This window comes from Pleurodeles waltl, chromosome 4_2, assembly GCF_031143425.1.
Source record: "Pleurodeles waltl isolate 20211129_DDA chromosome 4_2, aPleWal1.hap1.20221129, whole genome shotgun sequence".
NCBI classification, from domain to species: domain Eukaryota; kingdom Metazoa; phylum Chordata; class Amphibia; order Caudata; family Salamandridae; genus Pleurodeles; species Pleurodeles waltl.
Window position 1 is genome coordinate 108,177,462 of NC_090443.1, and position 25,647 is coordinate 108,203,108.

Genomic DNA, 25,647 nt, shown 5'->3' on the forward strand with positions numbered 1-25,647 from the left:
GTGGAGGAGCATAGGCTTGCATAGAGTGTCACAGAATGGAGTAGTATAGAGCAACGTAGAGTGGTGTGCCATAGTGTGGTGTACAGTGGAGTGGTGTAGAGTGGTGTAGTGGAGTAGAGTGTCATTCAGTGTCACAGAGTGGAGTACAATGTTGTAGAGTGGAGTGGACTGTCGTAGAGTGGAGTGTCAGGGTAGTGGCATAAAATAGAGTAAAGTTGCATGTAGTGGCATAGAGGGAATTGCATAGAGTGGAGTAGAGTGTGGTAGAGTGGAGTAGCAAAGAGTGGAGTCAATTGTTGTGGAGTGGCATGGAATGTGGTAGAGTACAGTGGCAGAGCGTGGCATACAGTGGAGTGGTACAGAGTGGAGTAGAGTGGCAGAGAATGGATTAGAGTGTCAAAGTACTGTACAGTAGAGGGATATGGAGTGGAAATGCGTAGAGTGGTGGGGCACAGAGTGTCATGGAGTGTGGTAGAGTGAAGTGGAGGGCTATAGTGGAGGGGCGTACAGTGGAGGGTCATAGAGTGGAGTAAAGTATGGTAGAGTGGCATTAAGTGTTGTAAAGCAGAGTAGATTTGCATAGAGTGAAGTGGCATTGAGTGGAATGTCAGAGTGTCATGGAGTTGACTGTCGTGGAGTGGTGCAGAGTGGAGTGGCATAGGATGGAATGACAGTGGAGTACAGTGGCCTAGATTGAAACGGCATACGGTCATAGAGTGGAGTGTCATAGAGTGGCATACAGTGGAGTAGAGCAACAGAGAGCGGCTTGGCAAAGAATAAAGAGTGTCATAGAGTGGAGTAGGGCGTCAAAGAGTATAGTGGCGAAGAGTGCAGGGGCGTTAAGTGGCATGGTGTAGAGTGGAGGAAAGTGTTGTAGAGTGGAGTCCCGTAGAGTGGAGTGGTGTACCATGGGGGGACGCAGAGTGGAGGTGGCGTGGAGTGTCCTAGAGTGGACTGTTGTAGAGTGACAGTGTTGAGTGAAGTGTCGTAGAGTGGAGTGGCAAAGAACGTCGTGGAGTGTCATAGATTGGAATGACACACAGAGGTGTGCCACAAAGTGGAGTACAGTGGTCTAGAGTGAAATGACATATAGTGGTGTAGAGAGGAGTAGAGTGATGTTGTCAGAGTGGCACAGAGTGGAGTGTCATTTTGTGGAGGGTCGTGGAGTGTCATAGCGTGGAGTGTCATAGAGTGGAGAGGGATAGACTGGAGTGGTGTGGAATGACGTAAAGTGGAGTGTTGGAGAGTGGCACAGAGTGGTGTGTGGTAGAGTGGAGTGGTATAACATGGAGTATGCATGCTGTGATAGCGCACTGCCATTACAACCAACACATTTTCAAATAAAATGACCATTACGTTTACACATAATGTCTTACAATAATGTGTGAAAATGGCATCACCATTTGTGCTTTCCTAATTATGATATATTCTGAAATAGTTGCACAGTTCATTTACAGACATTTCAATTTTGTTATGTTAGAAAAAAACATTTTCTTTCACCCCCAAGTATCTATAAAGATTGTCACACGATTCCTCTTACTTTGAAGTCAGCGAAAGAAAAATAAAATACCAAGCTTGTTTGGAAGGCATGGAAGACAGAGCCTAACATTTGACCTCTGTCTCTAAATGCCTAGCAAACGTGACAAGATAAGAACAAGATTTAAAGACCTGTTTACAGAAAGCGAACAGGCTACACTCCATGAGAGGGACAAAGGCATGCTAGACAGCCTGAAACAAATAAAGTCAGCAAACAGAATGCAAGCAAATGTGAGTTACAAACCACAAAGCCAATGCTAAGCAAAGGGTAAAAGGCATTCCCAGGGAAGCTGTAAGAATGTCCCTAAGACGTCTTATTGCAACCAGACAGCTGCACTGTCTGGTAGGCTTGCACTGTGAAAGGAATTTGGCTAAATTTCCCGTTAAGGAATTACCTATGACCTACCTTTACATGCTTCTGTCAATTAGGAAGTCATATTTATTCATACTACCCATCTACAATGTCTGACTTGGGCGTAAATAAAATGAGTACTACAACCTAATGAGGATATTCTATGTAAAAAAGATATTACCATCTGGTAGAACACATTAGGCAAGCCAGCACTTCCCCATGGCTAACTTACGCTGTGCTTTCTGTCTCTCTATGTAAAAGCGTGGAAAAGAGACTGTGTTGCAGGCTGTCCGCCACTGTGAATGTCTTGCCCTGTCTAAAGGAAGCTAATGGCTCATCCAACTCCCTGGCAACTCGTTACTTATTTATTTCATATCTAGCAATTGGTGAAAAAAGATTCTGCGATGGCTTAATCTGTGTCTTTATTTTAAGATGTGTGGTTCCCCTTTTTACCAGTTTGCCCCATCCAGCCCACTGCTAGGTAACTGCTATTGAAGAAGGGCCTAAGGTAAAGGGGGCGCCTCTAATTTGACTCATAACCTTACTTACACACAAATACTAAATATTTACAAGCCCGCGCTGACTGAAACAAAAGGAATGTTGTGGCGCAGCTTGTTTCCGTACGTAGATTCATATACATGGCGAGAACCCATCATTACATGATTAAAAGCAAAATTGGTGTAACTGTCCCTACTTAGCCCTAGGTTTGAAATATCAGCCTGGAACCTTTACAAGTGCATCTCTTAGAAACAGCCCCTGCTATTTTAAGTTTTTTAGACAGTCACATGGTCTCCAAACACAGGATCCTGTTACACTCAAGACTACCCCTCTATGGCAATGCTCCCCAGTGAAAGGTCAAGGTGTTTTCAAGGTTATGCCTTTACTCGATGCCCTCTTTCAAGTCAGCGAATTTTCAAAACTCAGCATGTGTGAACATTGTTTTTGCTCTTGGGTTGTACCATGGGGCGAGATGTAGAGGCCCCCGCATCATTGCGCTTTTACATGAGAAAATGGAAGACTATTTAAAACCTTCACGGGCTGCAGGGCTGTAAACTCAGTAGCACGTCAAATACAGGCTTCAAAACTCCGACGCCAAAAACATTTACCCAAAAATATTGACTGCCCAAAATCTCGATCTTACATAAAAATCTATCTTAAGTTAAACATGCAGGTAAAATAGTTGTCAGACACTTACAGCCAAAATAGAACAGTAAATTAACACAGTCCTACAATCGGGGGGAAGTGCGTTTGGTTAGATTTAGGAATTGAAAGAAGTGGATATATATGGATGATGATTTTTATGTACGTTTGAGGCTTTGTTTAAATTTTTTAGATTTGAGAGTTTTCATACGGACTGAAAACTATACACAGTATGTAAGGATGCAAAGTTTGTTCTGCTTCTTGTGCTCCAAAGTTTAATCGAAGCATGGTTGATATAAGGAAAAAGTAATATTTGCAATGGTCATATGAGTGTAAAACACAATCCAATTTGAGAACTTAACGTTATACCAATGAAACCACCACCAACGAAGAGGTCTAACTCAAGAAAAGATTTGCCCTTTATAGAACCACTGAGTGGTCATTACATAGTTAAAACTTTGAAGAGGTGAAATGTGGGCACTGAGAAAGAATCTCAATGCACAAACGTGATTTTAGATTCACTGCCGGAGGCCCTATGAGGATGTGAATTGTCACTCAATGATCAATGAGTTGTGTACACTGACAAAGTTGAGGGACTGTCCAGTGTACTCCACCCGTGATCAGCAGTCAGGATGGCTCAGTGTTCTATGATGGCTGGGACTGCAGCAAGATTATAGGGATCGGGGAGGCAGTCAAGGGGTCTTGGCATCATCCATAACACAGGTACTCACAAACTTTTTCTCGGGGGCCAAAATTGCAGTATGGTTTTCGGCCGAGGGCCGCACTGAAGTGACAGCGGGGGTGGGCGGGGCTTATAGGCCACTACCCAGGATCGTCATGGAAACGCTATAAGATAATGGCGGCCGTACATAAACATAGAGGGCCGCGGGAGCATGCGCAAAGAAGCCACTATTGCACATGCTCGCGCGGCCCTCTTCTATGTTTATGTATGGCGGCCATTATCATATGGCGTTTGTCGGATGTGTCCGCGGGCCGCCAAGGTAGGTCCGTGGGGCCGCTGGCAGCCCGTACTTTGAGTACCACAGATCCATAAGCTAGACACAAGGAGGGGCAGATTTTGTTTCTGTTCCCATGTTTACTGGTACTGATTTGTGAGGCACTATTGTGGGCTTTAACAGCCGCCTTTCCATTGCTAGATGTGATCCCCTATGGTATGTCTGGTGTATTAACTGTGAAAAACTCAATAAAATGTTGTCAGAAAAAATGATGGCTCAGTGTCTTAAATAGTTGAGGTTGACATAAGCTGTAGTCAAGCATTTAAATACCAGCAAGGCTGATTTAGCCTTACATCCTTCCGAAGTTGGTAAACCGAGTATAGTTAGGTAATGATTTAAAAATAAATTAATTGTAACACTTTTTTGCAATAATAATCAAGCCTTTATACATTTTAATGAGCTGAATCTTTGCCAACAAAAAAAATCAAACCATAACTTTTTCACGCCCAGGGCCCTCATGCTGACCCCTGCGGTCCAAAGATCGCCAGGGTCGCTGTGGCGGTGTCACCGCCAACGGGCCGGCAGTGAATACCACCAAATTAGGAGTTTGGCGGTTTGGCTGAAGCCAAACCACTGAGCCTCCACCAGTCCCGCCACATTACGGTGTTCCGCCAGGCTGGAGGTGAGCACCTCCAGCACAGCGGATGGCGTGATACCAATAGAAAAAGCTGAAGGTCTTGCACCCTGGTGACAGGAATAAGCCTTCCGGTGTCCAGGATACACTTGCACACACATTCATATACCTGCATACATGCACTCACACACTTCTACATAAAAACACCCCCCCACTCACCCATTCAAACGCAACATATGCACCCATTCACACTGACAAACATACACAAACACTGCACTCATGTACGCATTCATGCGCCCTACCCATGAACATACATACATTCACACACCCCTGCACTGCATACATGCACTCACCCGCTCTCCCCCATCCACTCACCTCCCTCCCCCGTCCACAGACAGTCACAAACGCAGACGCCCACCCACAAACACTCCCTCTCCCCCCGCATTCATGACATTCACACACACACAAACACACCCTCCCCTGTTAGACGATCCACTTACCTCGTTTGTCAAGGAGGTCGTCCAGGAGGGGACGGGTCCTGGTGCTTCCACCGCCGGCAGCGCCTCGCCATCTGGACACCGCCACACCGTATTACGGATTGTAATACGGTGTGCAGTCTCTTTTTGGTGTGGCAGTACTGGTGGTGGTACTGCCTCTGAACCGCCGACCGCCACCATGACTGGACTTGGAATTCCACCTGATTTCGGGCGGAAGTCCGAGATCAGTCATATTAGGGCTGTCTTAAGACCGCCAGCACTGGCCGTATTTTGGCACCCATGGCTTCGGCGGTCTTTGGAAAAGACCTCTGAAGTCGTCATGAGGGCCCATGTTTGTTTTTTTATTCTATGCTATCCAGGCATCTGTAATACACCTTGAGACGCTCACGGGTGATTAGCCGTGCTATACAAATCCCCTGATTGATTGACTGATTGAATGCAAAAAGGCCCAGGTAAAAATAAACAGCAAGGGCCTAGGAGGGCCAGGTGCACATAAAGCTTTCAGGAAAACCACTGGGTAAGTAGGTTCAATTTAGATGAAGTGTATGTACATTTACCTTATCTAGCCATTACGGCAATGTGAACGAGGTCCTGTACCTACACTGAAAACTCCAGGGGTAGGCAGAGGAACGTGGTTGGTCACAGCCAGTGCTTAATTTGTGCTTGTTGTTTCCGGTGCTGAGCACAAGCACTTATTTGTGAGGGCCAGCGCTTATTTGTCTGCCACGTGTTTAAGAGGAGGGCTTTGGGCACCAGCACATTTTTATTTACAAATTAAGCACTGGTGACAGCACATTCTGATTGTACTTGTTGTAACTCACAGTTCTTAATTTGAAATTTCATAGGTGGTTGCAGGTTACATGAAGATATGGCACACGTGAGTAGCAAAGTAAACAGGGCTCTTCTCAGCTATTTCAATAGTTCATTTTTATTGCATTGTCACTCAAAAAGCAAAGATGTACTTTCCTGCTCCAGCTTTGCTCTTTTCAGTGTCTGACTTGACACTACAGCTGTCTGCAAGTGGTACAGGGAGTGCAGAATTATTAGGCAAGTTGTATTTTTGAGGATTAATTTTATTATTGAACAACAACCATGTTCTCAATGAACCCAAAAAACTCATTAATATCAAAGCTGAATATTTTTGGAAGTAGTTTTTAGTTTGTTTTTAGTTTTAGCTATGTTAGGGGGATATCTGTGTGTGCAGGTGACTATTACTGTGCATAATTATTAGGCAACTTAACAAAAAAAAATATATACCCATTTCAATTATTTATTATTACCAGTGAAACCAATATAACATCTCAACATTCCCAAATATACATTTCTGACATTCAAAAACAAAACAAAAACAAATCAGTGACCAATATAGCCACCTTTCTTTGCAAGGACACTCAAAAGCCTGCCATCCATGGATTCTGTCAGTGTTTTGATCTGTTCACCATCAACATTGCGTGCAGCAGCAACCACAGCCTCCCAGACACTGTTCAGAGAGGTGTACTGTTTTCCCTCCTTGTAAATCTCACATTTGATGATGGACCACAGGTTCTCAATGGGGTTCAGATCAGGTGAACAAGGAGGCCATGTCATTAGATTTCCTTCTTTTATACCCTTTTTTGCCAGCCACGCTGTGGAGTACTTGGACGCGTGTGATGGAGCATTGTCCTGCATGAAAATCATGTTTTTCTTGAAGGATGCAGACTTCTTCCTGTACCACTGCTTGAAGAAGGTGTCTTCCAGGAACTGGCAGTAGGACTGGGAGTTGCGCTTGACTCCATCCTCAACCCGAAAAGGCCCCACAAGCTCATCTTTGATGATACCAGCCCAAACCAGTACTCCACCTCCACCTTGCTGGCGTCTGAGTCGGACTGGAGCTCTCTGCCCTTTACCAATCCAGCCACGGGCCCATCTATCTGGCCCATCAAGACTCACTCTCATTTCATCAGTCCATAAAACCTTAGAAAAATCAGTCTTGAGATATTTCTTGGCCCAGTCTTGACGTTTCAGCTTGTGTGTCTTGTTCAGTGGTGGTCGTCTTTCAGCCTTTCTTACCTTGGCCATGTCTCTGAGTATTGCACACCTTGTGCTTTTGGGCACTCCAGTGATGTTGCAGCTCTGAAATATGGCCAAACTGGTGGCAAGTGGCATCGTGGCAGCTGCACGCTTGACTTTTCTCAGTTCATGGGCAGTTATTTTGCGCCTTGGTTTTTCCACACGCTTCTTGCGACCCTGTTGACTATTTTGAATGAAACGCTTGATTGTTCGATGATCACGCTTCAGAAGCTTTGCAATTTTAAGAGTGCTGCATCCCTCTGCAAGATATCTCACTATTTTTGACTTTTCTGAGCCTGTCAAGTCCTTCTTTTGACCCATTTTGCCAAAGGAAAGGAAGTTGCCTAATAATTATGCACACCTGATATAGGGTGTTGATGTCATTAGACCACACCCCTTCTCATTACAGAGATGCACATCACCTAATATGCTTAATTGGTAGTAGGCTTTCGAGCCTATACAGCTTGGAGTAAGACAACATGCATAAAGAGGATGATGTGGTCAAAATACTCATTTGCCTAATAATTCTGCACTCCCTGTATTATCATCAACTCTTTAGAATATAAACACAGTGGGCATTGGCACTATTGACAGGGGTATTACCCTATGACCTCATACTATTGGCTGCTTGGTTTATCATTCTGCCTCCTATGAATTGCTTGCACTGCAATGCATGAGGGACTATATTACAACACAAACATACTCTAAATTATTACAAATTAAATGTAACCCATAGATGGGCTATACTGTATACAGAAAGCAATATTTGTTTTGTTTTGTTTTAATTCAATTGCTGGAGGCTGTTTTAGTTGGACTCAAATGCAAACTACATCTATTAGCTTTGCCAATGCTTGAAAATGGACAATAACAATAATCAGACAAAGTCAACATAAACAGGTGACATTATGGTTTAGTACTCTGATTATATGACATAATGTAACTTCAGAAAATATATATGCCTTCCTTCCTCATGACTTACCAGTTTTTCTTCCTCAAATTTCTATCAAACATTGCAAACTCCTGAACTTACATGAAGTTTGCAACATTTGAATTGTGATAAAAACAGCAAAAGTTGGTTTTGCAGCGGCATCAATCAGCAACATTTTGCTTTTAGCAGGGACATTTTCCCTCAAACATATTTTGGCACAAAATATTTCTGCACAAACTTCCTTTACAATACATTTCCCTAGGAAGCTTAGTTTTGCTACGTTTCAAAGCTTTTCAAACTTCAGGAATTATTGAGGACCTGATTTAGAGTTTGAAAAACAGCTTACTGCATCACAAATGTGGTGACTATCCCACCCGCCTTTATACAAGTGCCATTAGTCATAATGCTCTTATAATAAGGCGGAAGGGCTATCGGTTACATTTTTTGATGGAATAACGCATCCAGCCTAACTTTGTAAACGCCACAAAAGCTCACAAGTGCAGGGTAAATTAAGAACATCCCTACTTACCAACTGAAGCATCATCGAAACACTCTCCCACGTTGCCAGTCTGATATTGTCACCACCATCGACAAGTCCTTGGTAGCCCTGCGAGTGGAATAAACAAAAACATATAGTACTGAAAGCTCTATAAAACAGTTTTAATAATATTTCACTGTTCACAGCCCTGCGATAAGAGTTACAAAATTAACACACATTATCAATTTACAGAATGTGCAGATGGGGTGAGAAAAATGACATATGTCAATACGTGAAAGTTCTAGGATAAGAATTCTAAGTTTAATTCAGAGGACATTATATTACCTTCTGTCATGATGCAATAGAATGTACACGTCTTTGACTGTGGGGTACATAATGAATACAGCTATAAATACTCTAAAGCACTTCACATTTTTTCTACTTATGTAGAAATGTTATAAGCGTTCATCCAAAAAAATCTAGAATAACCAAAGTAATTAAGTAGCTTACTGAGTTTCAAGAAGGGAACAATAGAGGGACCCACAGATTAATGTTTTCTGTTCATTTATTGGAAGTGAGAAAATGTTTGCAAAACCAAATTAACAGTGATACATATTTCTTGGAACTACACCAGTGCATATATCAACACGCAGACAGACAGACCTCATGTACAAAGTAGACTTTGGCACCAGTGTAGATCCCCACTCTGACCACAGCTCGAACTGCGGCATTCATACCTAATAAAACACAGAAATGCAAGGAACATTAGTTTTGCATAAATTCTAGCTCATCCTAACCAAATTGCTCGTACCTATGCAACATCACAATCAAAAGGCTAAGCAGCAGTAAGCATTGTGTTAGGAAGTTAAGTAAGATGCACTGGATCAACATTTGATGCCATGAATGTGTGCCTCTAAAGAGAGATTCGGTGTCCACGGTCAGACTTTGAACTGTCGATGGGGCCTCTCTGGCCTATGTTCAATCTTGTATTTAGTCTTAGTCAAAAGGTACAATCTTGATTTCAATGTTTATGAAAAACGGTCGCCAATAATTTAAAGAAACTATTATAAAAACAGAGGGAGAGCCATCTTCTAGGTATTTGTTAAAATAGAATGCTCAGAAACTAAGGGCCAGTCTTGATGGCAAAATGCAGTTGATAACAAGCTGAGCCCTGAAAAAGCGGCAAGAAGGCAGTAAATTCTTGAAATGAGACTTGCATTATTATTATTTGTTATAAATTAGAGGGAGTAATATTGTTTCAAAGATACCTCCATTTTGAATATTTCTCAATACAACTATTTGTCAAGCAAATTTTAGGCAAAGATGTTCCTAATAATTTTCCTGAGCAGTTCCTAAGCTTAGACAAAAAGCAATTATATTATTGCTCTTGCGACATCTCAGCAGCATTGATAAAGTGAACACATGGACTGTGCTATTTAGAAACAAACTGCAGATAAAGGGGAACACACAATCACTTCGAATCTTTAAGCCCCTCATTCAATTCGTTATTCCCTGATCCTCTAAATATCCACCCATTGCTCTGTTGATGCTTCAATTGTGAGTAGGAAACTTGGTGTAATCTGAGAAGGGTAAAGATGGGTATTGACTAACATTGGTCTCTAGCAGACAAGGAAGAAAAATAGGTTGCTCTATCATATGAGCTGGATGCGGGTATACATCAACTATAATTATGTCAAGGGGTAGAGAACATCTCTAATTCCTTACACACATAGAATAGAGTTCAAATATGGGCTGCAATTGCAGTCAATCATTTATTGATGTGCAGGCACGAATGTGGTTTGATGATGTTCGATCAGATATTAGTAAAAGCGGGCCAAAGTTGGTGTAGACATCGACAATGGATAATGTGTCTCTGTAGTGTGTAAGTCTGTAGACTATACTCTACAGGTGTATTGTCCTTAAATAGAGTCTTGAAGGTGCCAGCAAGTTCATCCCATCAAGAGACAATGGGTATTTTCTGAGCACGCTGACTTCCTTGTGTCTGAGCGCTGTACTTTCAGATTCAGCCCAAGAAACAACCGAGCAATGCCACATTGCCACTGGAGGGGAAGGTGCAGGCTTTCCACTGACGGGGTGTGTAGCGCATAGCAAAAAGCAGAGCTAAGTTTAGGAGGCTAGCTTGTGGTTTGAGTCATTTAGAACACTTGGGTAATCCCAGACCATAAACTTCGCCACTGTGCAAATCACGATGTCCAGATAGCTGGCTCAGCATCCCAAGTTTTGTGGCCCAGAAACAAGCCAGCATAGACCATTCCCAAAACATATGCCACATATCTGCATTTGGCCACCTGAAGAACTAGCTCATAGGAAAAGCTTGGTGATCTTTCTGAGGGTCAGATATGCTCTGTCTATTATGCAGAACTGAAAGAGCTTCAACCTAGTGTTCCTATACACATCAGAAGGGTGAGATAGCATGTGGTTCCATTCGCTGTCAATGAGTTTCCTGCCTATCTCGGGTTTCCCAGTTGTCTCGCAGCTCAATTAGTGTGAAATAGTGCAAGCTCTGTAAGAGCTTTTACAAACCACTTAATAAGGTGACGCCCATAGTGTATATAGTTGTATTAGTGTGGCAGACTTTCATTAGTTTTAAAGTGCCAGTAGCATTGTATTGAATAGATAAGAGCGTTGTGAGTCAGGCACTGACCCTGCAAAATACGTATCGCTTTGAAGCTTCTCAAAACATAGTAGGTGTTTCTCTTGGAAGAGGTCTCCCAAGGTGTCCATTCCAAAAGCATATGACAGGGTGAGACCAAAGAGAGCTAATGCTCTTCTTGGGTGGAGCATGCTTGATAAAGAAATCAGCAATGCATATGAGAGCATCCGAGCAGTAAGATGAAGTGCTGAGCAATAACATTGGTGAATGACCCATAGTAGCAGGGAGGAAGGGTGGACAGCACAATCCACTGGATTGAAATGCTGGAGCACTCTAGATACAGTCCAGAGACCATGAGCTAGGAAGTGAGGCAACAGTGTCAGAATCCGGGGCTCCTAGTCCACCCACGTCCGCTGGCCATCTTAGTTTAGTGAGCATCACCCTCTGTTGCCCAGTGTGCCAGTTCAAGTCTCCTAAGAGGGCATTTAAGAATCAAAAAAATACTAGCCAGGTATGCTGGAAAACTGACGAAATAATAAATCAGGCAAGGGAGCATTATTATCTTAGAAAGAGCAGTTCTGGCAATGACAGATTGTGGCAACACGCTCCAAAGGACACCTGGGTTTCAGGGCATGGTAAAATCTTGTGTCAACTGTCAAGCAAGACTTAATCATCACAGTAAATGCGAATGCCTCGGTGACATAAGTAATGTGGCTGCCACTGGGACATACCATTACCAATATTTAACTCAGTCTCTGGAGCCATAGGGGAGAGATGGAAAATGCAAGATTTCTGCCAGTTTACTTGTTTGCCGGAACACATTTCAGAATGCTTGGAAGACAGCTGTTATATCAGTGGGGTCCCAAGATACATCTTTTAAGTGCAGCAATATATAATCCACGCAGAGGGAGATGACATGGATTCTATTGCCCAGAGGGATACCCCCTTATTTCCCTTTCGATGGGCAGTCACATAGCGAGTGCTTCCACAGTGAGGGCAAAAAGAAGATGGGAAAAGTGAACATCCCTCCCATGTGCCCCAGAAGACTGCTATGGTGTCCGAAATGTACTGCCTAAATGATACCAGTTAGGGAGTAAAGGGAGCAACCTGTCTGCTAGTATTCTGCTCAGTGTGTTGTAGTCTATGTTGAGGATCACAAATGGGCAATAGCACCCCAACTCAATGTCTTCCCACCCTGGTTTTGGGACTGAAATCATCAGGGCTTCCCGCATGGATGGAGGCAACAACCCTTCAGGGGCTGCATTGGTGCAGAGCTTTTCTAGCTGAGGGGCAAGGAGGTAAGCACAGGAGCGGTAAAAGCCTAGGGGATCTTGTGGGGCCAGGGGTTTAGCCTATGGCTGAGGAGCAAATCGCCTCTTATTTCAGCAGCGGTGATGGGCACCTCGAGCTCCATCCTTTGCTCTGTGGAGATCTGTGGCAGCCAGATGCCGTTGAAATAGTCAGCTATTTCCTGAGATGAATAAAGTGTCTGGTGATATTCATAGAAAGCTTTGAGGATTTCATGTAGGGTAAAGAGTAGCGTGTTCAGGACAACCTAATAGAAGTAATGGGGTGCTGTAAGTGCTCTTGTCTGGTAAGACAAGCCCAGAGTACCAGGCTTGTCAGCGTCAGCATGGGTTTTTACTGTGTGAGCTTTATAATTCACGCAACGTAAGTGTTTAAGGAGTTTGGCATGTTTTGCAAGAGCTGCATCTAGAGAGCCACTGAGCTAAGCTTGGGCGACCGGTTTGTTTTCTAGGGATTGCAGGGTTCTTCCCTTCCTGTAAGCTGTCTCTCAAGAGTGGGCTTCATGCCCAGTGTCGTGCCATTACAGTGTTTCGTGGTGGACACCTTAAATTAAAAGTTTCCCGCTCCACAACACTGGAAGAAAATGGTGACCTTGTCCAGGTAAAAAAGTCAGCTTTTTTGTCCCTGATTAGGCAACAAAAGGCAGCCTCCTCGCAAATTGTAGGTTGCATGTGCCAAGTTAAGTTTCAAGGTGTACACACACCCTCAATTTTATCCAGTTTGCAAGGACTGTGATTTGATATAGTGTGGCCTAAGTAATTTGCATGGGTAAACAGAGGGCATAAAGAGGAGGAACAGTAGATTCTATCCAAACATGCATAAAGATCATGAGGTCAAGAGGAGAAAGAGTAGCCCTGATGTTAGTGTTGTGGTGCAGCCAGATGTCTGGGAGGTGCCAATGGTCTAGCCACTGATCAAGTGTCTTGGCGTTGTGTGAAGTAGGAGCTTGTGGGAGAGACAGGAATGATCTACCTAGGGTGATATCAAGCATGAAAATAAAGTCTGCACCCAGAATCCAGGTAAAGTGTGTTCAGTGTGCCAAGTGTGAAGATAATGTGTCCAGGTAAGAGGGTTGGTCGGTGTGAGGGGTGCAAATACAAACTAGTACCAGCTGTAGACCGTGCAAAAGCACATCTCAACCTTCCTCCTCCTCTATGATAGTAATATGTTGACAAGGTACTCCTGCCCTCATCTGGATCAAGGCACCTTGGGAGAACTGAAAGAAGTTAGTCAAGAATACCTGGCCACACCAGTAACTCTGAAGTCGTGTAGCTTCAAGGACAGTGAAATGTGTCTCTTGTAGCAATGCTATTTGCACTATTTTGAGTTTGAGGTGAAAACAGATGGTTTATTGTTTGTCAGGCATGTGCACATCCCTAACTTTCCAAGAGACTATTTTATAGCCCATTTCAATTCATGCCTGGAGTGTGATTGCCATGGAAGAAGATGTGCTGGATTAAGGAGGTGGCTTTGTTTGTCTGTGGTGTCCAGTAGGCCAGCAAAGTCAGTGAAGATAAGTGTTTTAGTCCCTTCGTGAACTGTTCAAACTGAGAACATTATGGGCAGGGAGCAAATGACTCCTCTATCCAAACCAGGTAAACGAGTGTGAAAATCTTTTCATAGGGGATGATAGTGCCATGAGGCAGATGGATCCTCAAATAAGTGAGATTTATTCTGAGCAGTGATCTGGAGCTTCGCTCTGAATAATAGGGAGTATCTGAGGCCTAGGTCGTAGTCTGGGAACAGCATTGCTTTGTTGTTATCTACTCCAGCAGATCTGCTTTCCTTGCATGCTGGAGAATTACATCAAGGTGTTTGCAGTGGAGAAGATTTGCTAATAAAGGTTCTGGGGCAGATCCCAGAGGATGCTGACACCTCGGGACTGTATGAGTACTCTCTCTGGAGAAAAGGGGGGGGGTCAAAATGTGTGGTGGCAGGAGTTATTTAAACCATGTCTCCAGGTATGACTCCGGGTCAGGGCCCTCCGGGCCCTCTGGGAGGCCTACTATCCTGATTTTGCTCCTGCAGACACAACCTTTGGCGTCCTTCTCTCTCACCTCCAGATATCACCCACAGTCCAACAGTCAGTTTTGAATATCTTTCCCTAGCAGTTGCAGTTCTTGAAGTGAACACTCAGTCAGAGATATGTGTTCGGCCAGTTTCCTGTGATCGTCATGAAGACTCAGTTCAACCGCAACTGCATACATTTTATTCTCTAGGCGGACGTCAGAACTTTTAATTGCTCTCAGTACGGAGTCTAGCTTGTCAGGTGTTTCAGGCAACAAAGGTAGAAACAGTGCCCCCCAGAGGGGCTGAGTGGAGGGTGCGAGTTGGATGCTTAGTAGTTTGGTTTTGCAATGTTACCTGAGGTGCCCCATGGTGGCATGGATATTGGGCATGGGAAGCACAGGCAACACACAATCCGGTGTTGTCAGATGATGTAGGGTGCAGTCCCATTTGTGGAGCGGTTCCAGAAATCCAACCACCACAACACATGCAGTCTGCACCGATCCAAAGGGGAGATCCCTTCACAGAGTCAGACTGGTCCAAGACACTGCTCAGTGTTGCAGGCAGTACCATGGGAAATACAGTGTTGTGAGTAGGGAACTCCTCCTCTTTGTGCAGGCAACTAGTGGCACTGTGCTGTAGCTAGCCACTGGGTTACTGCACAGGGTTGTCTGTGGGAGGGGCATACTCTGGTGAGGGCCCGCTATACCTCAATGACATGGTCTTTTAATCACTCTCTCAGTGCAGACAGCACAGTGATCCATCCCCTGTCTGCCCACCCTCCTCACAGCTCCCGCTCCACAGGTCTTAGCCCTGCAGGTCCCAGCAGTACTTTAGCCCAACCTCAGCCTCAGGACCCGCAATGTTAGAAGAGGATAGGAGGAATCAAGGAGGCCACTTTTGCAATGAAGGTACCCTGAAGGTGGTTGCTATTTAGGGAGCTAGTGCGCCCATTGCAGAATCTGAGGGAACTCGCAGGGTGGAGACAGGAGAGTGTCACCTCCCAGTTGCATAGCAACAAAACAAAACGAGATGGATGGAATGGTTGAATTAATCTCAGCCACTGGTAACTACTTGGAGTGCATCTCAATCCATTGTTATTTTGCACACCATGTCACCGCAGCTTGGACCCAGCTATATGCATCGGTTTTGACCCTGCTCCAGTCGGAACAGTCCAGCCCGAACTGCCATCCAGGTTCTCCCCGGTCCGGAACACAAGGAACTCCAGATCGGTTTCACTTAAGGCTGATTTGCAAATAGTTGAGTCTGAACTGAGCTGACATGATGTACAAAATAACGGATTTGCTATGAGAATACTTATTACTTTTATCGTATTACATTGACCAACAAGGTTAATACAGGAATGGTGCCAACCTTCCAAATAAAGTATACATTGTTTTAAAAGAGCCTCCTAAATAATTGAATTATGTTCCCCATGTGACTGGTTACTTCAATATGTAGACAAATTGCAACCTCCGTTTCCGGGTATTCCTATACTCAGATTTCTAATTCAAAATTAACCCTGTTTTAATAATACAGGAAATGGCTTCCATGGCATCGGGAGAGTAGGTAACCACATCATTAGCATGCAGTGAGTTTGACCTCTATCTCGTTAAGCTCCATAGGAATTATGTACATATTGTCTATTATATGTTAGATAAGACTCTAAAACAATTACAAACAGTAGTGGGGATATGATTGGCAATCTGATAATTGATTACAGTTCTAGCTTCAGGATTTCTATAGAGTACTTGAACCCAATTTAGGAACTTTTGCCCAATTCCCATCCGTCTCATAGTGGCCCATAAAAAAGGCCAGGAAACTCTATTGAATGCCTTCTTGAAATCTATAAGGATCCTATTGGCCTGTTTATGTACAGTACTGGCAATATCAAATATTGCGAGCGAATAACGGTATCGTGCACAGGTATAAAACCGTGTTGTTGCTCACAAATAAGAGTGTCTATGACGGACGCAAGGAGTGTTGCTAGAATTTTACGGTATATATTGCAATCTGTATTTATTGGCTGAATGGGACATTATGATCCTTGATCATCAGCAATTTTACCTTTTTTTAAAACAAAAAATGATGTTGGTAAGGGTTCATGAGGAAGGTATAGCATGACCTATACCTAGAACTGTTTGTGGAAGAATGGAAGCTAATCTATCACTGACTGTACCCTGTATAGAGCATTCCCAGATGGTAAAAATGCTGTGGTTTTCAATACATCGTCTACTGAGATTTTGGCATCTAGAAAATTGGCCTCCATCTTATTTAGCTGCCTCATGTTTACTGACTTTAGATGTGTCTGTATGGAAACTATAGAGAATATAATACCCTTTATTATATAACTCTTTAAAAAATGTAAATTGTTGCATGATTTCCATTGGATGCTCCATACTTTACCTCACAATGTCCTTACTCTAATCATTCGGTTGTATCTCTTTAGCTTTATGAGCTAAAACTTTACCAATGGATTCACCATATTCACAGTTCAGATGCTTTCCAGGTTTATAAGGGGCAGCTGTTTTCTCTCTAAGTACACGCCTGACCTTACTTCAACACTCCTTATTCTGAACTGAACTAGCGTGCTTTGTTTCTAGGTCACTTAATCTGTATATATTTGTTACTCTTTGGCACACAATGCTCTATTTCGATTGGCAACAAGCTTTTTTGCCTCTTTCTTTATATATCCCAGATAATATTTTCCAGGACTGTTCATAGATTTGTAAGCAAAAAACGGTGCCGAAAAACTGCCATTACCTTTTTTAAACCCATCATCATGGAGCTCAAATCGCTCAAATGACCACCTTTGAGATCCCATATACAAAGCTTTGTCCTTCATAATTATCATTATTAACAAATTATTGTGATCAGAAATGACTTCAGAACAAATGTCAATATTTATATTAGATATTAATTTATATGCAGCCAAGATCATATCAACACAAAAAAAGTGCTGGAGAGCAAAAGAGAAATATGTGTAACCGGGCTGTTACCTTTTTACAGGTCGCCATGTGTTCAAAAAGCTGTGGGCCATCATCAAATTCTGAATAACACACATTTTTGGATCCTGTGGGAAACTTTATAATTTGTTGAGTCTTTTTTTATATTTCATCACACAATTAAAGTGTCCAACTACTAATATTTCCCCAGTCCAAACAGACACTTTAACAACTGCTGTATTAAACAAGAGAGTCATTCCAATTAGGATCATAAACTGCATACAGTCAACAAAATACTCGGTTTATCTCTAATTGGGCAATGACCCACCTCCATAAGCTGGTTTTAACTACTCTCACTGGGTGTGACCTCTGATGAAGTATCGCTACTCCCATTATGGAGTCATGTTGAGTTGAACAAGCAATCTACTCATAATCTACCAGTTGAAATATAGCGTGGTCTTTAAAAGCAATGAGAGTCTCAGCAAGACATATAATTGTAAGCTTAAACATTCCCAATTCATCTTTCACTAGCTGCCGCTTAAGTGAGCTCTTTTAGCTATGTATGTACCAACGCATTAAGAGGAGCCATAACGTTCTTATTCTTTCATCACTTCTCAACCAATACATTAATTTCAAACTCATTTGCCCTTCTAAACATGTTTGTTTATTAATCATCTCATTTTGCCTATCTCTCCTTTTCAATCTGTGCAATCCCACAACCGTGTAGACCCTAATTTTCGTCAACCCATGTCCCCTTGTTCTTTTTTTGTCACTGACCTCCACCCAAGCTCATAGGGAACAATCATTCCATTTAGCTGCTCTATGGTATAGGCAACCATTTTTGCCCATCTCCTCCTGACCAATCCTTTAATCAAACATGTATGTAACTTCTCTGTCCATTAAAGCTTAAACCACTCCTCATGATACAGTAACCATGTGTCCACAATTATACTGATCCTACAGCCTAATCAATATCACAAGTACTACTCCCTTGCTTATGTTTCGAGGTGATATCTTGGATCTTTGTCTATTGTATCAAAACATCCTTAGCTTCCCCTTCCAATTAACAGAAATAAGTATGTCCATACCTCAAAATCTTCAGCCTTGAAAGTTCTTGCAGTAATACCTGAGCCCCAGCTCGATCACTTGATGCCACGACTTTCGTCATTCTATATTAAGGTGACAGAAATCAGACCGTACAAAAAAAAGATGTGGGTATTATAGCAATAGAGATAGCAGCGTGTGCTTTCAGGAACATTGCCTGCCATAGCAGAAATTACTAAAGTGAATCATGATAGGTATAGGTCTGGACCTAGTAGCTTAGTCTGAGTTAGACTATGCACACACTCGGATGGGAAGCTGATGGGCATGCTGAATTTGACAGGCAAAGGGCCCGATTTAAATGTTGGTGGAGAGGGAACACCCCAGCAACTGTGACAAGTTACCTCCCCAACAACATTTTGGTCCACCTGCCCGATTTTGATTCGGGTGCACCATAGGTTGACAAAGGCATAGACTATACCTTCTCCCCCATGGTCAAATTGTTTGATGGCTCGACGAAGTAAGGGCCATCCGAGATTTGGCTTTATGTCCGCCCACCTAATTTAGATGGGTGGTCACATAACAGTTTTTAGTTTTTTAGTGCCCATCCCCTGCAGGAAAAACCTGTTGGTAAGGGGCACTGAAAAGTGCTAAATGTCCCCTCGCACTAGGAGGACACTGCCACTGCAAGGGGGGTATCACTGTCTTTTTTTATTTAAAAAAAGAAAATCTTCTTTGGGATTTCTCTTTGAAATTAAAAAAAATTCTAACTTTGCCATATGGCTCAGTCATGTTGGATAGCCCTGTCTGGCAAAGTAACAATTTACTGAGGAAATTATTCTGTCGCCCTGGCGGAGGATGGGCGCCAAATTTTAAATCAGGCCCTTAGTCCCAATCGGCGAAACCAGGAAATGCCATTGCAAAAAAGTCAATGATATAGTGCTGGATGTCACTTCCTTCAGCCCCCTGGGAAACCCCTATTACACGCAGATTGTTCCATTGCTCCTGGCTTTCTAAACTGTCTGTATTGTATTGAATAATTTGTATTTGACACCCATGACCATGTAACTTCTCTACCACTTGCCCAGCTTCTACTTCTGTCTCAGCATTGAGTCTCTTAGGCTCTGTTATTTGCTTTCTTATTACAAAAAATGTACTAGTAACTTCTGCTATTAAGTGTTATGGCTTCTAATTGTCAGCCTTCACGTCCAAGCAGTGAGCTTCTGACTCATTTGTGTGTGTATCTGGATTGGCTGTAAGGTAACACCTAATGATTGCTCATTTATCTTCTCTTTGCTGTTGAATGTTTCAGGTTTCCAGCCTCTGTGCAAAAACAGCATCCGTTATTGGTCATCTGTCCGGTTAGAGTGCTTACGTATATTGAGGGTGTCAGGTGCTGCTCTGACAGTCATACAGGGTTCTTTAGTTTCTCACCCTGAAGTAGCTTTGTTACTTTTACTTGTGGCATTCCTTAGTTTGGACCCCACTTCCGTCAGCCTTCCCCATGATTTTTCCCTTATCAAGGGACTTTTGACAACCTCCTTTATCTGAGTATTCAATAACCCATTTACTGTTAGGGGAAATATAAAATGCGAGGAAATCGCACCACCAGAGGCACCAGCAGAAAGCGTTGTAGAACTGTACGTAATTAAAGAACAGTACAAGCTTAAATTTCACGACGACACAGAGTAGGCGCGAGTTCACAGGAAAGCAGAACACAAGATCTGCAAGTTTGAACAGGAAAACATGATTAAAAAAAGCTGTGAAGAATTTACTGTCACAATACACAAGCACGTACCCCCAATCCCACTGTACCAGAGATGCTGTACAAACATTTATAAAGTGCAAATGTTCACCTTGCAGGTAACTTGGCACTGTAACAACCTTGCTGGGTCCTTAATATAAAATTACCTTACTTCTGCATCGGCTTTCCTAGTCTGTCGTAATTATGGCCCTTGCTACTTTTTCCAGGAGAGCCATAACTTTAGGTTTTTCCTAAAGAAGGTGAGGTTTACACTAGCTCTAATGGGAGCTGGAAGCTTCGTCTACAATTGGGCTGCTTTTATCTGAAAGATCCTTCCCCCCCCACCCTCATGTTTCTGAATTTAGGTACACGGACTAGATTAACAGACGAGGACCTCAGATTCCTCTGTGGCCTAAAATCTTTGAATTTTCTTTGTAGCAGCAGTAGTCCTGATGTATTTATGGCTTCATAGCCCAAACAAGTTGATTTCTGTGGTCAAAGGTAATTTTAGTAAGCAGCCAGATAATAAATCTTGGGAACAGCACAATGAACAATCACCCAACTGAGGAGGAAAGGTTAATGTTTCAAAGTTTTGTCAGGGTCACAAGGTAGGCCGAAAGGGTAAGAGATGAGTTCAAGTAAGCAGGTGTTTACATGGAAATATATCAGCAACTTGTCTTATTCCGTGACTTGATTATTGCTTTTCAAGATAACATGCTTGTAGTTTTCCAGTATAAAAGGAGCTGCATGTGAGCAATATTTTGAGATTCAGCTCCACGGGGTTGACTGACCTCCCAGCCGTATTGCGATTAAACCTATATTTTATTGCCAACAGATCTTGTCTTTATTTATTTTCTAGTCAACATTACCAATGGTCAACATCTTAGGCTGTATTTGTTTTGACAAAATTCAGTATCTCTGTGTCGGGAGTCGATTTTTTCTTATTAATGTCACCAGCCTTTATTTTTTCCCTATAACAGGGGAACATTCACGTTGTGCATCATTTGGTTCTAGGCTTATTACTTATTTGCTGTTAAAGGAATCTAATTCAAGATAGTTCTCAGGATTATCATCAGTTATGCATGCCCCATTTCTCGTTATTTAGCCCCTCCATATCACCAGTTTCTAACTTATCATTCCTAAATCGAACTCGATCTCTGAAGGCTGCCTCCGAACCGGCCATACCTCTTTCATCTATTCAACTCACACTGTAAGCCTGACCAGCAGAGCTATTGGCTGCTTGTCCAAGGTCAGTGCAGGGCTATCATTATCCGAATTGACAGGTGACACAACCACTTCTTGCTATGTAGCTAAAATGTTTGTAGCACCTGTAACAATGCTGCTACCTTGTTTTCCCTGCTCTTCTGTAATGCTGCTAAGGCAGTCCATTTTACATCCGGCCGCGTCCAGTGCTGGAATACACAGTTGAGGCTGTGAGGCAGGCCAGGAGATACGCGTTTCCTGACTCCCATCAGGGTCGGTTATTACCTGTAATGAGCCCCTGCACACCACTGTTCGCAGGCAAGAAGCGACAGGGAACTGTTCTAGAGATTCTCCAATGTGTATTTGTATATTCCGGGAATCGCAGGTACTACAGGTACCACAGCAGAGATAATCTAGAACAGGCCGCTGGATTTTAGCTGCCCCTTCTTCTCATTATCTGCTGACTTGTGAGTGCTCACACCCTCGTAGGCACTTGCTTCTGAGTGGGCGGTGGCCATGTCCAGAGATGCTGCCTTTTGGTGGTACCATGCTGATTCCAACAATGAACATTAATCAACATTAATTCGGGTAAGCCATACATTTTGTAATCTGTAGCCACAGATCAAACAACATTCAGGGACCCTGTGTTATCAGTCGTCACTAAACCGAGCGGCACAGAGCGGGGGTCTCAGTCATCTACCATCTTTTTCCCCAGGACCATCAGAGTGAGGTGAGGATGTGGATGTGGAAATAAACGAGAGAAGGGGACAAAGGATCTAATGTGGAAAATCAGTTTACAGCATTGGACACAATCTACATCAATTAAGATTCCACGTTTGGAAGGTGGTTACAAAAATGACACAAGAAGGCAACAATTTGAGAAGACTATTACAGTGAGCCTTAGAACCTATTTTTTAATTTGTTATAAAACATTGACTTCAGAAGGACATTTTCTAGAAGAACAATGAATAGTGTTTTTTTGTTGTGTAATTGGAAAGTCTAGCATAGGGCTAAAAAGACTGAGGGCTTCAGTTACAGTTCGTGGATATGATACTCCATTAAAAATGTGACAGATATCCCGTCTGCTGCATTGCAAGTGCAATATATCCTATAACACTTGTCACACAGCAGACAGGACAGCAGACAGGATTTCCATCACATTTGTGATTGGGTATCCCATCTACCAAACCCTAAATCAGGCCCTTACTGGTTAGCTACATAGTTATATGGTGTTTGGGAAGCATTTGTTTGTGAATCATACAGAAAACATATTGAGAGTGCCTATTATTTTATAGGACGACCAATCTATCCAATGTGTTATGGTGATTTATGTAGATAACAGCAATGTTTAAGGATTATTCCAAACAAAGGGAAGTGAACAGAATTTATTGATTTTTAGTTCCCTAGATGTATATAAGATATAGGGGGTTATTCTAACTTTGGAGGAGGTGTTAATCCGTCCCAAAAGTGACGGAAAAGTGACGGATTTACCACCAGCCGTATTATGAGTCCATTATATCCTATGGAACTCGTAATACGGCTGGTGGTATATCCGTCACTTTTCCGTCACTTTTGGGACGGATTAACACTCCTCCAAAGTTAGAATAACCCCCATAGTCTAATTTAACTGATTTGGACATTTATGTAAAATATTTGAAGAATTTAATAAATGATGGATTATGAAACAATTTGGATGTGAGTGCAAGCATTAACAAGTGGTGCAACTTGTGTTTGAACGTTATCAATGTGCTGGATTCTGTAATGATCACAGAGATTGGGAAGCATCCTAAATATCAATTAACTTTAGTTGAAACATATGTGTATTTCTAGCAGGTGAAGGAGAGACCCATTTCATATGATTATATGATTATATTTCAGCTCACATAATAACTTACATTTTTGGTTCATTTGAGCTTGGTAATGGAAACTATGCCTCGGAGGTCAAATATCAGCAGTTTACCAAATGAACCAGATATCAGTCTGTTTCTGACATCCTTGGTATACATCTGCTATGATCAGTGATTGTAATTTATGCATGATGAACTTAAGTAACCTGCTAATTTATGCATGATGAACTTAAATAACCTGCAGCCAGAGGATATGGTCCGTAATTTGTGAACATGCACTATTAACAGATATTTGGTGGACCTTCAGGATGTCATGGTGTTCAAGAGGCTACTGAGGTAACAGGGGAAGGATGACAGACATATAGACTATACCACAATGTGGAATAAGGGGTGATAGAGTATAAAGAAGCTATTGGGAGATGTGGATATTAGAGATGAAGTGGGTTTCTATGCATCGACAGGTTGAATTGGGAGTTGAAAGAGGGAGAGCCAGAGCCAAGATGCTAACAGCTGGGATTTTGAAGCTAGTGAAGGTGGGTGGAGGGGGGATATCACATTTCTAAAGAGGGGAGTGGGAAGTAGAATCAGGTTGCTAGAAAAGGGATGGCTGGAATTGCCTACTAGAGTTGGGGAAGTCAGCTACCTGACCTACCCTTATTACCTCTATTGCATCAAGAGCGCTCTGTTTGTTATAGGAAACTATATGAATGCAGTTAGTTATTTGATTCTACGCAGAGATAGGGTGGTCAGGCTCTAGGCGTATGTATGTATGTAAATATGGATATTTATGTGGTGCAAACCTAACTATAAAGCACCAAAGCATAGTACAATGGAAGGGTGGTACAGGGGAAGGACATGTAAGACTTGCTTACAAATGTTAGGGTTCTCTTCCCTGTGTGGCAAATTACCTAAGAGGATTCCTAAAAGATACTCATACTACTTATAATACCCAAGGTTCGTACTCCAAAGCCAAGCACTGCAGATAAAGTTTTCAGTCACTGTGATGCTTCTCAATCTATCAGCAACATCCAACACAGTCCAGCCTTCCATTCTTTAGGACCAGATCTAGGGCCTAAATCAAAGACTTGCTATCGCCTTACTGCATTAGAATACTGTAACCCATATTCCTGTGAACTGTTGTGTCCCCCAGGGGCCATATTACCTTAGGGCACACTTTCCCTGTTTGCGCCATAGTACACCTTAAAGCAGGTGCGCTGGATGCATACACAGAAAATGAGCCCTATTAGGCAGAATTTGCTGCCCACAGGGCAGCTGCAAACTCGCACTGCCCCCAGGGCAGTGCCTTCAAGAGAAATATGGAGCAGCTGTTTAAAAGCTGCTCCACATTTTTAAGTGCAGGCATCAACCCTCCAGCACTTTTCAGAGGAATTAGAGATCCCCTTGCATCCTGGTGCAGTGTGTCACAACAAATGAAAATCCCTTGTATGAGTACTTCTGCTTCGGTTTTTAAGTTTTACCCTCTCTTTACGCCTCTGAATCCACTATCTTCCAATCTTGTGTTCTTTTCAACAATGACCTGCCATAGAAGTTTCTCAAGCTTACTGTGGCACACTTAAAATCAAATAAATATCTAAAATTTAATGTCTGCCAATGTATAGTTCCAAATTTGTGTCTTAATGTTTATGCGTGGCTATCTTTCTAGCTATACATATCAAAGTGCAGTGAAGTTATGCTCTAATAGTTATTTGTATAGCAGCCTAATTCTTGTCTTGGGCATCTCAAAGCCAAGGCGAGGACAGGAGAGATGGAAAAGAAGGACTGGGAGACAGGAAAGGAGTGAAGTAAATAGAAGGAATGAGAAGATCCTGGTGAGCGGTATGGTCTTCTCCAAACCACTAACACCACACAGGAAAGTAAGGATGCATTGTCGGTAGTCTACCTTAGGCATCTGACCAGTACGTGGGAGATGGAGGTAACAGGCCAGGGGGTCCAAGAGGAAGGGGGGCTGAAGGAAACTGAATTTTCGTTTCACAGTGTAAAATAGTGCATTCTCTCGTTGATTATTTGAACTTGCTAATTTTTTTCATTAAAGGTGTATGTTATTTTACATGCAGTTACTTGCAGGTGAAAGCCAACAAAATAGATACAGAATATTTGTTATTTTTAGCCACATATTTGATCCCACCCCCGCTGAATCTGGATCACAGTTACCATACCTTTTAGGTCTTGTCTCTAGATGGCACGCATGCGCTATCTCGAATTGAGACATGCTGTATCTACTTTGTGGTCTTCAGCCAGCCCATCGGCTTTCCATTTGCTAGCTCCCTTGTCCCTACACTATGCATTCACCCCATTTGTCCATGACGTGCATATGTCATGGGTCTTCCAGGATTTAGTCCTCCCAGAG

At 42.7% G+C, this 25,647-nt stretch overlaps 1 protein-coding gene across 3 annotated transcripts in view; it reads right to left on the reverse strand.

The window, feature by feature from the left end:
* The window catches only part of LOC138292322 (ATP-dependent 6-phosphofructokinase, muscle type-like), a 227,795-nt gene that overhangs the window by 95,509 nt on the left and 106,639 nt on the right, over positions 1-25,647 (reverse strand). For 2 of the 3 annotated variants that reach the window (XM_069230870.1, XM_069230869.1), the window contains exons 3-4: positions 9,234-9,307; positions 8,622-8,699 (exon numbers count right to left, since the gene is read on the reverse strand). In XM_069230870.1, the coding sequence (XP_069086971.1) occupies positions 8,622-8,699; positions 9,234-9,307 (152 nt within the window). The remainder of the gene's footprint in view (positions 1-8,621; positions 8,700-9,233; positions 9,308-25,647) is intronic. The other variant, XM_069230871.1, reaches the window with a different exon arrangement.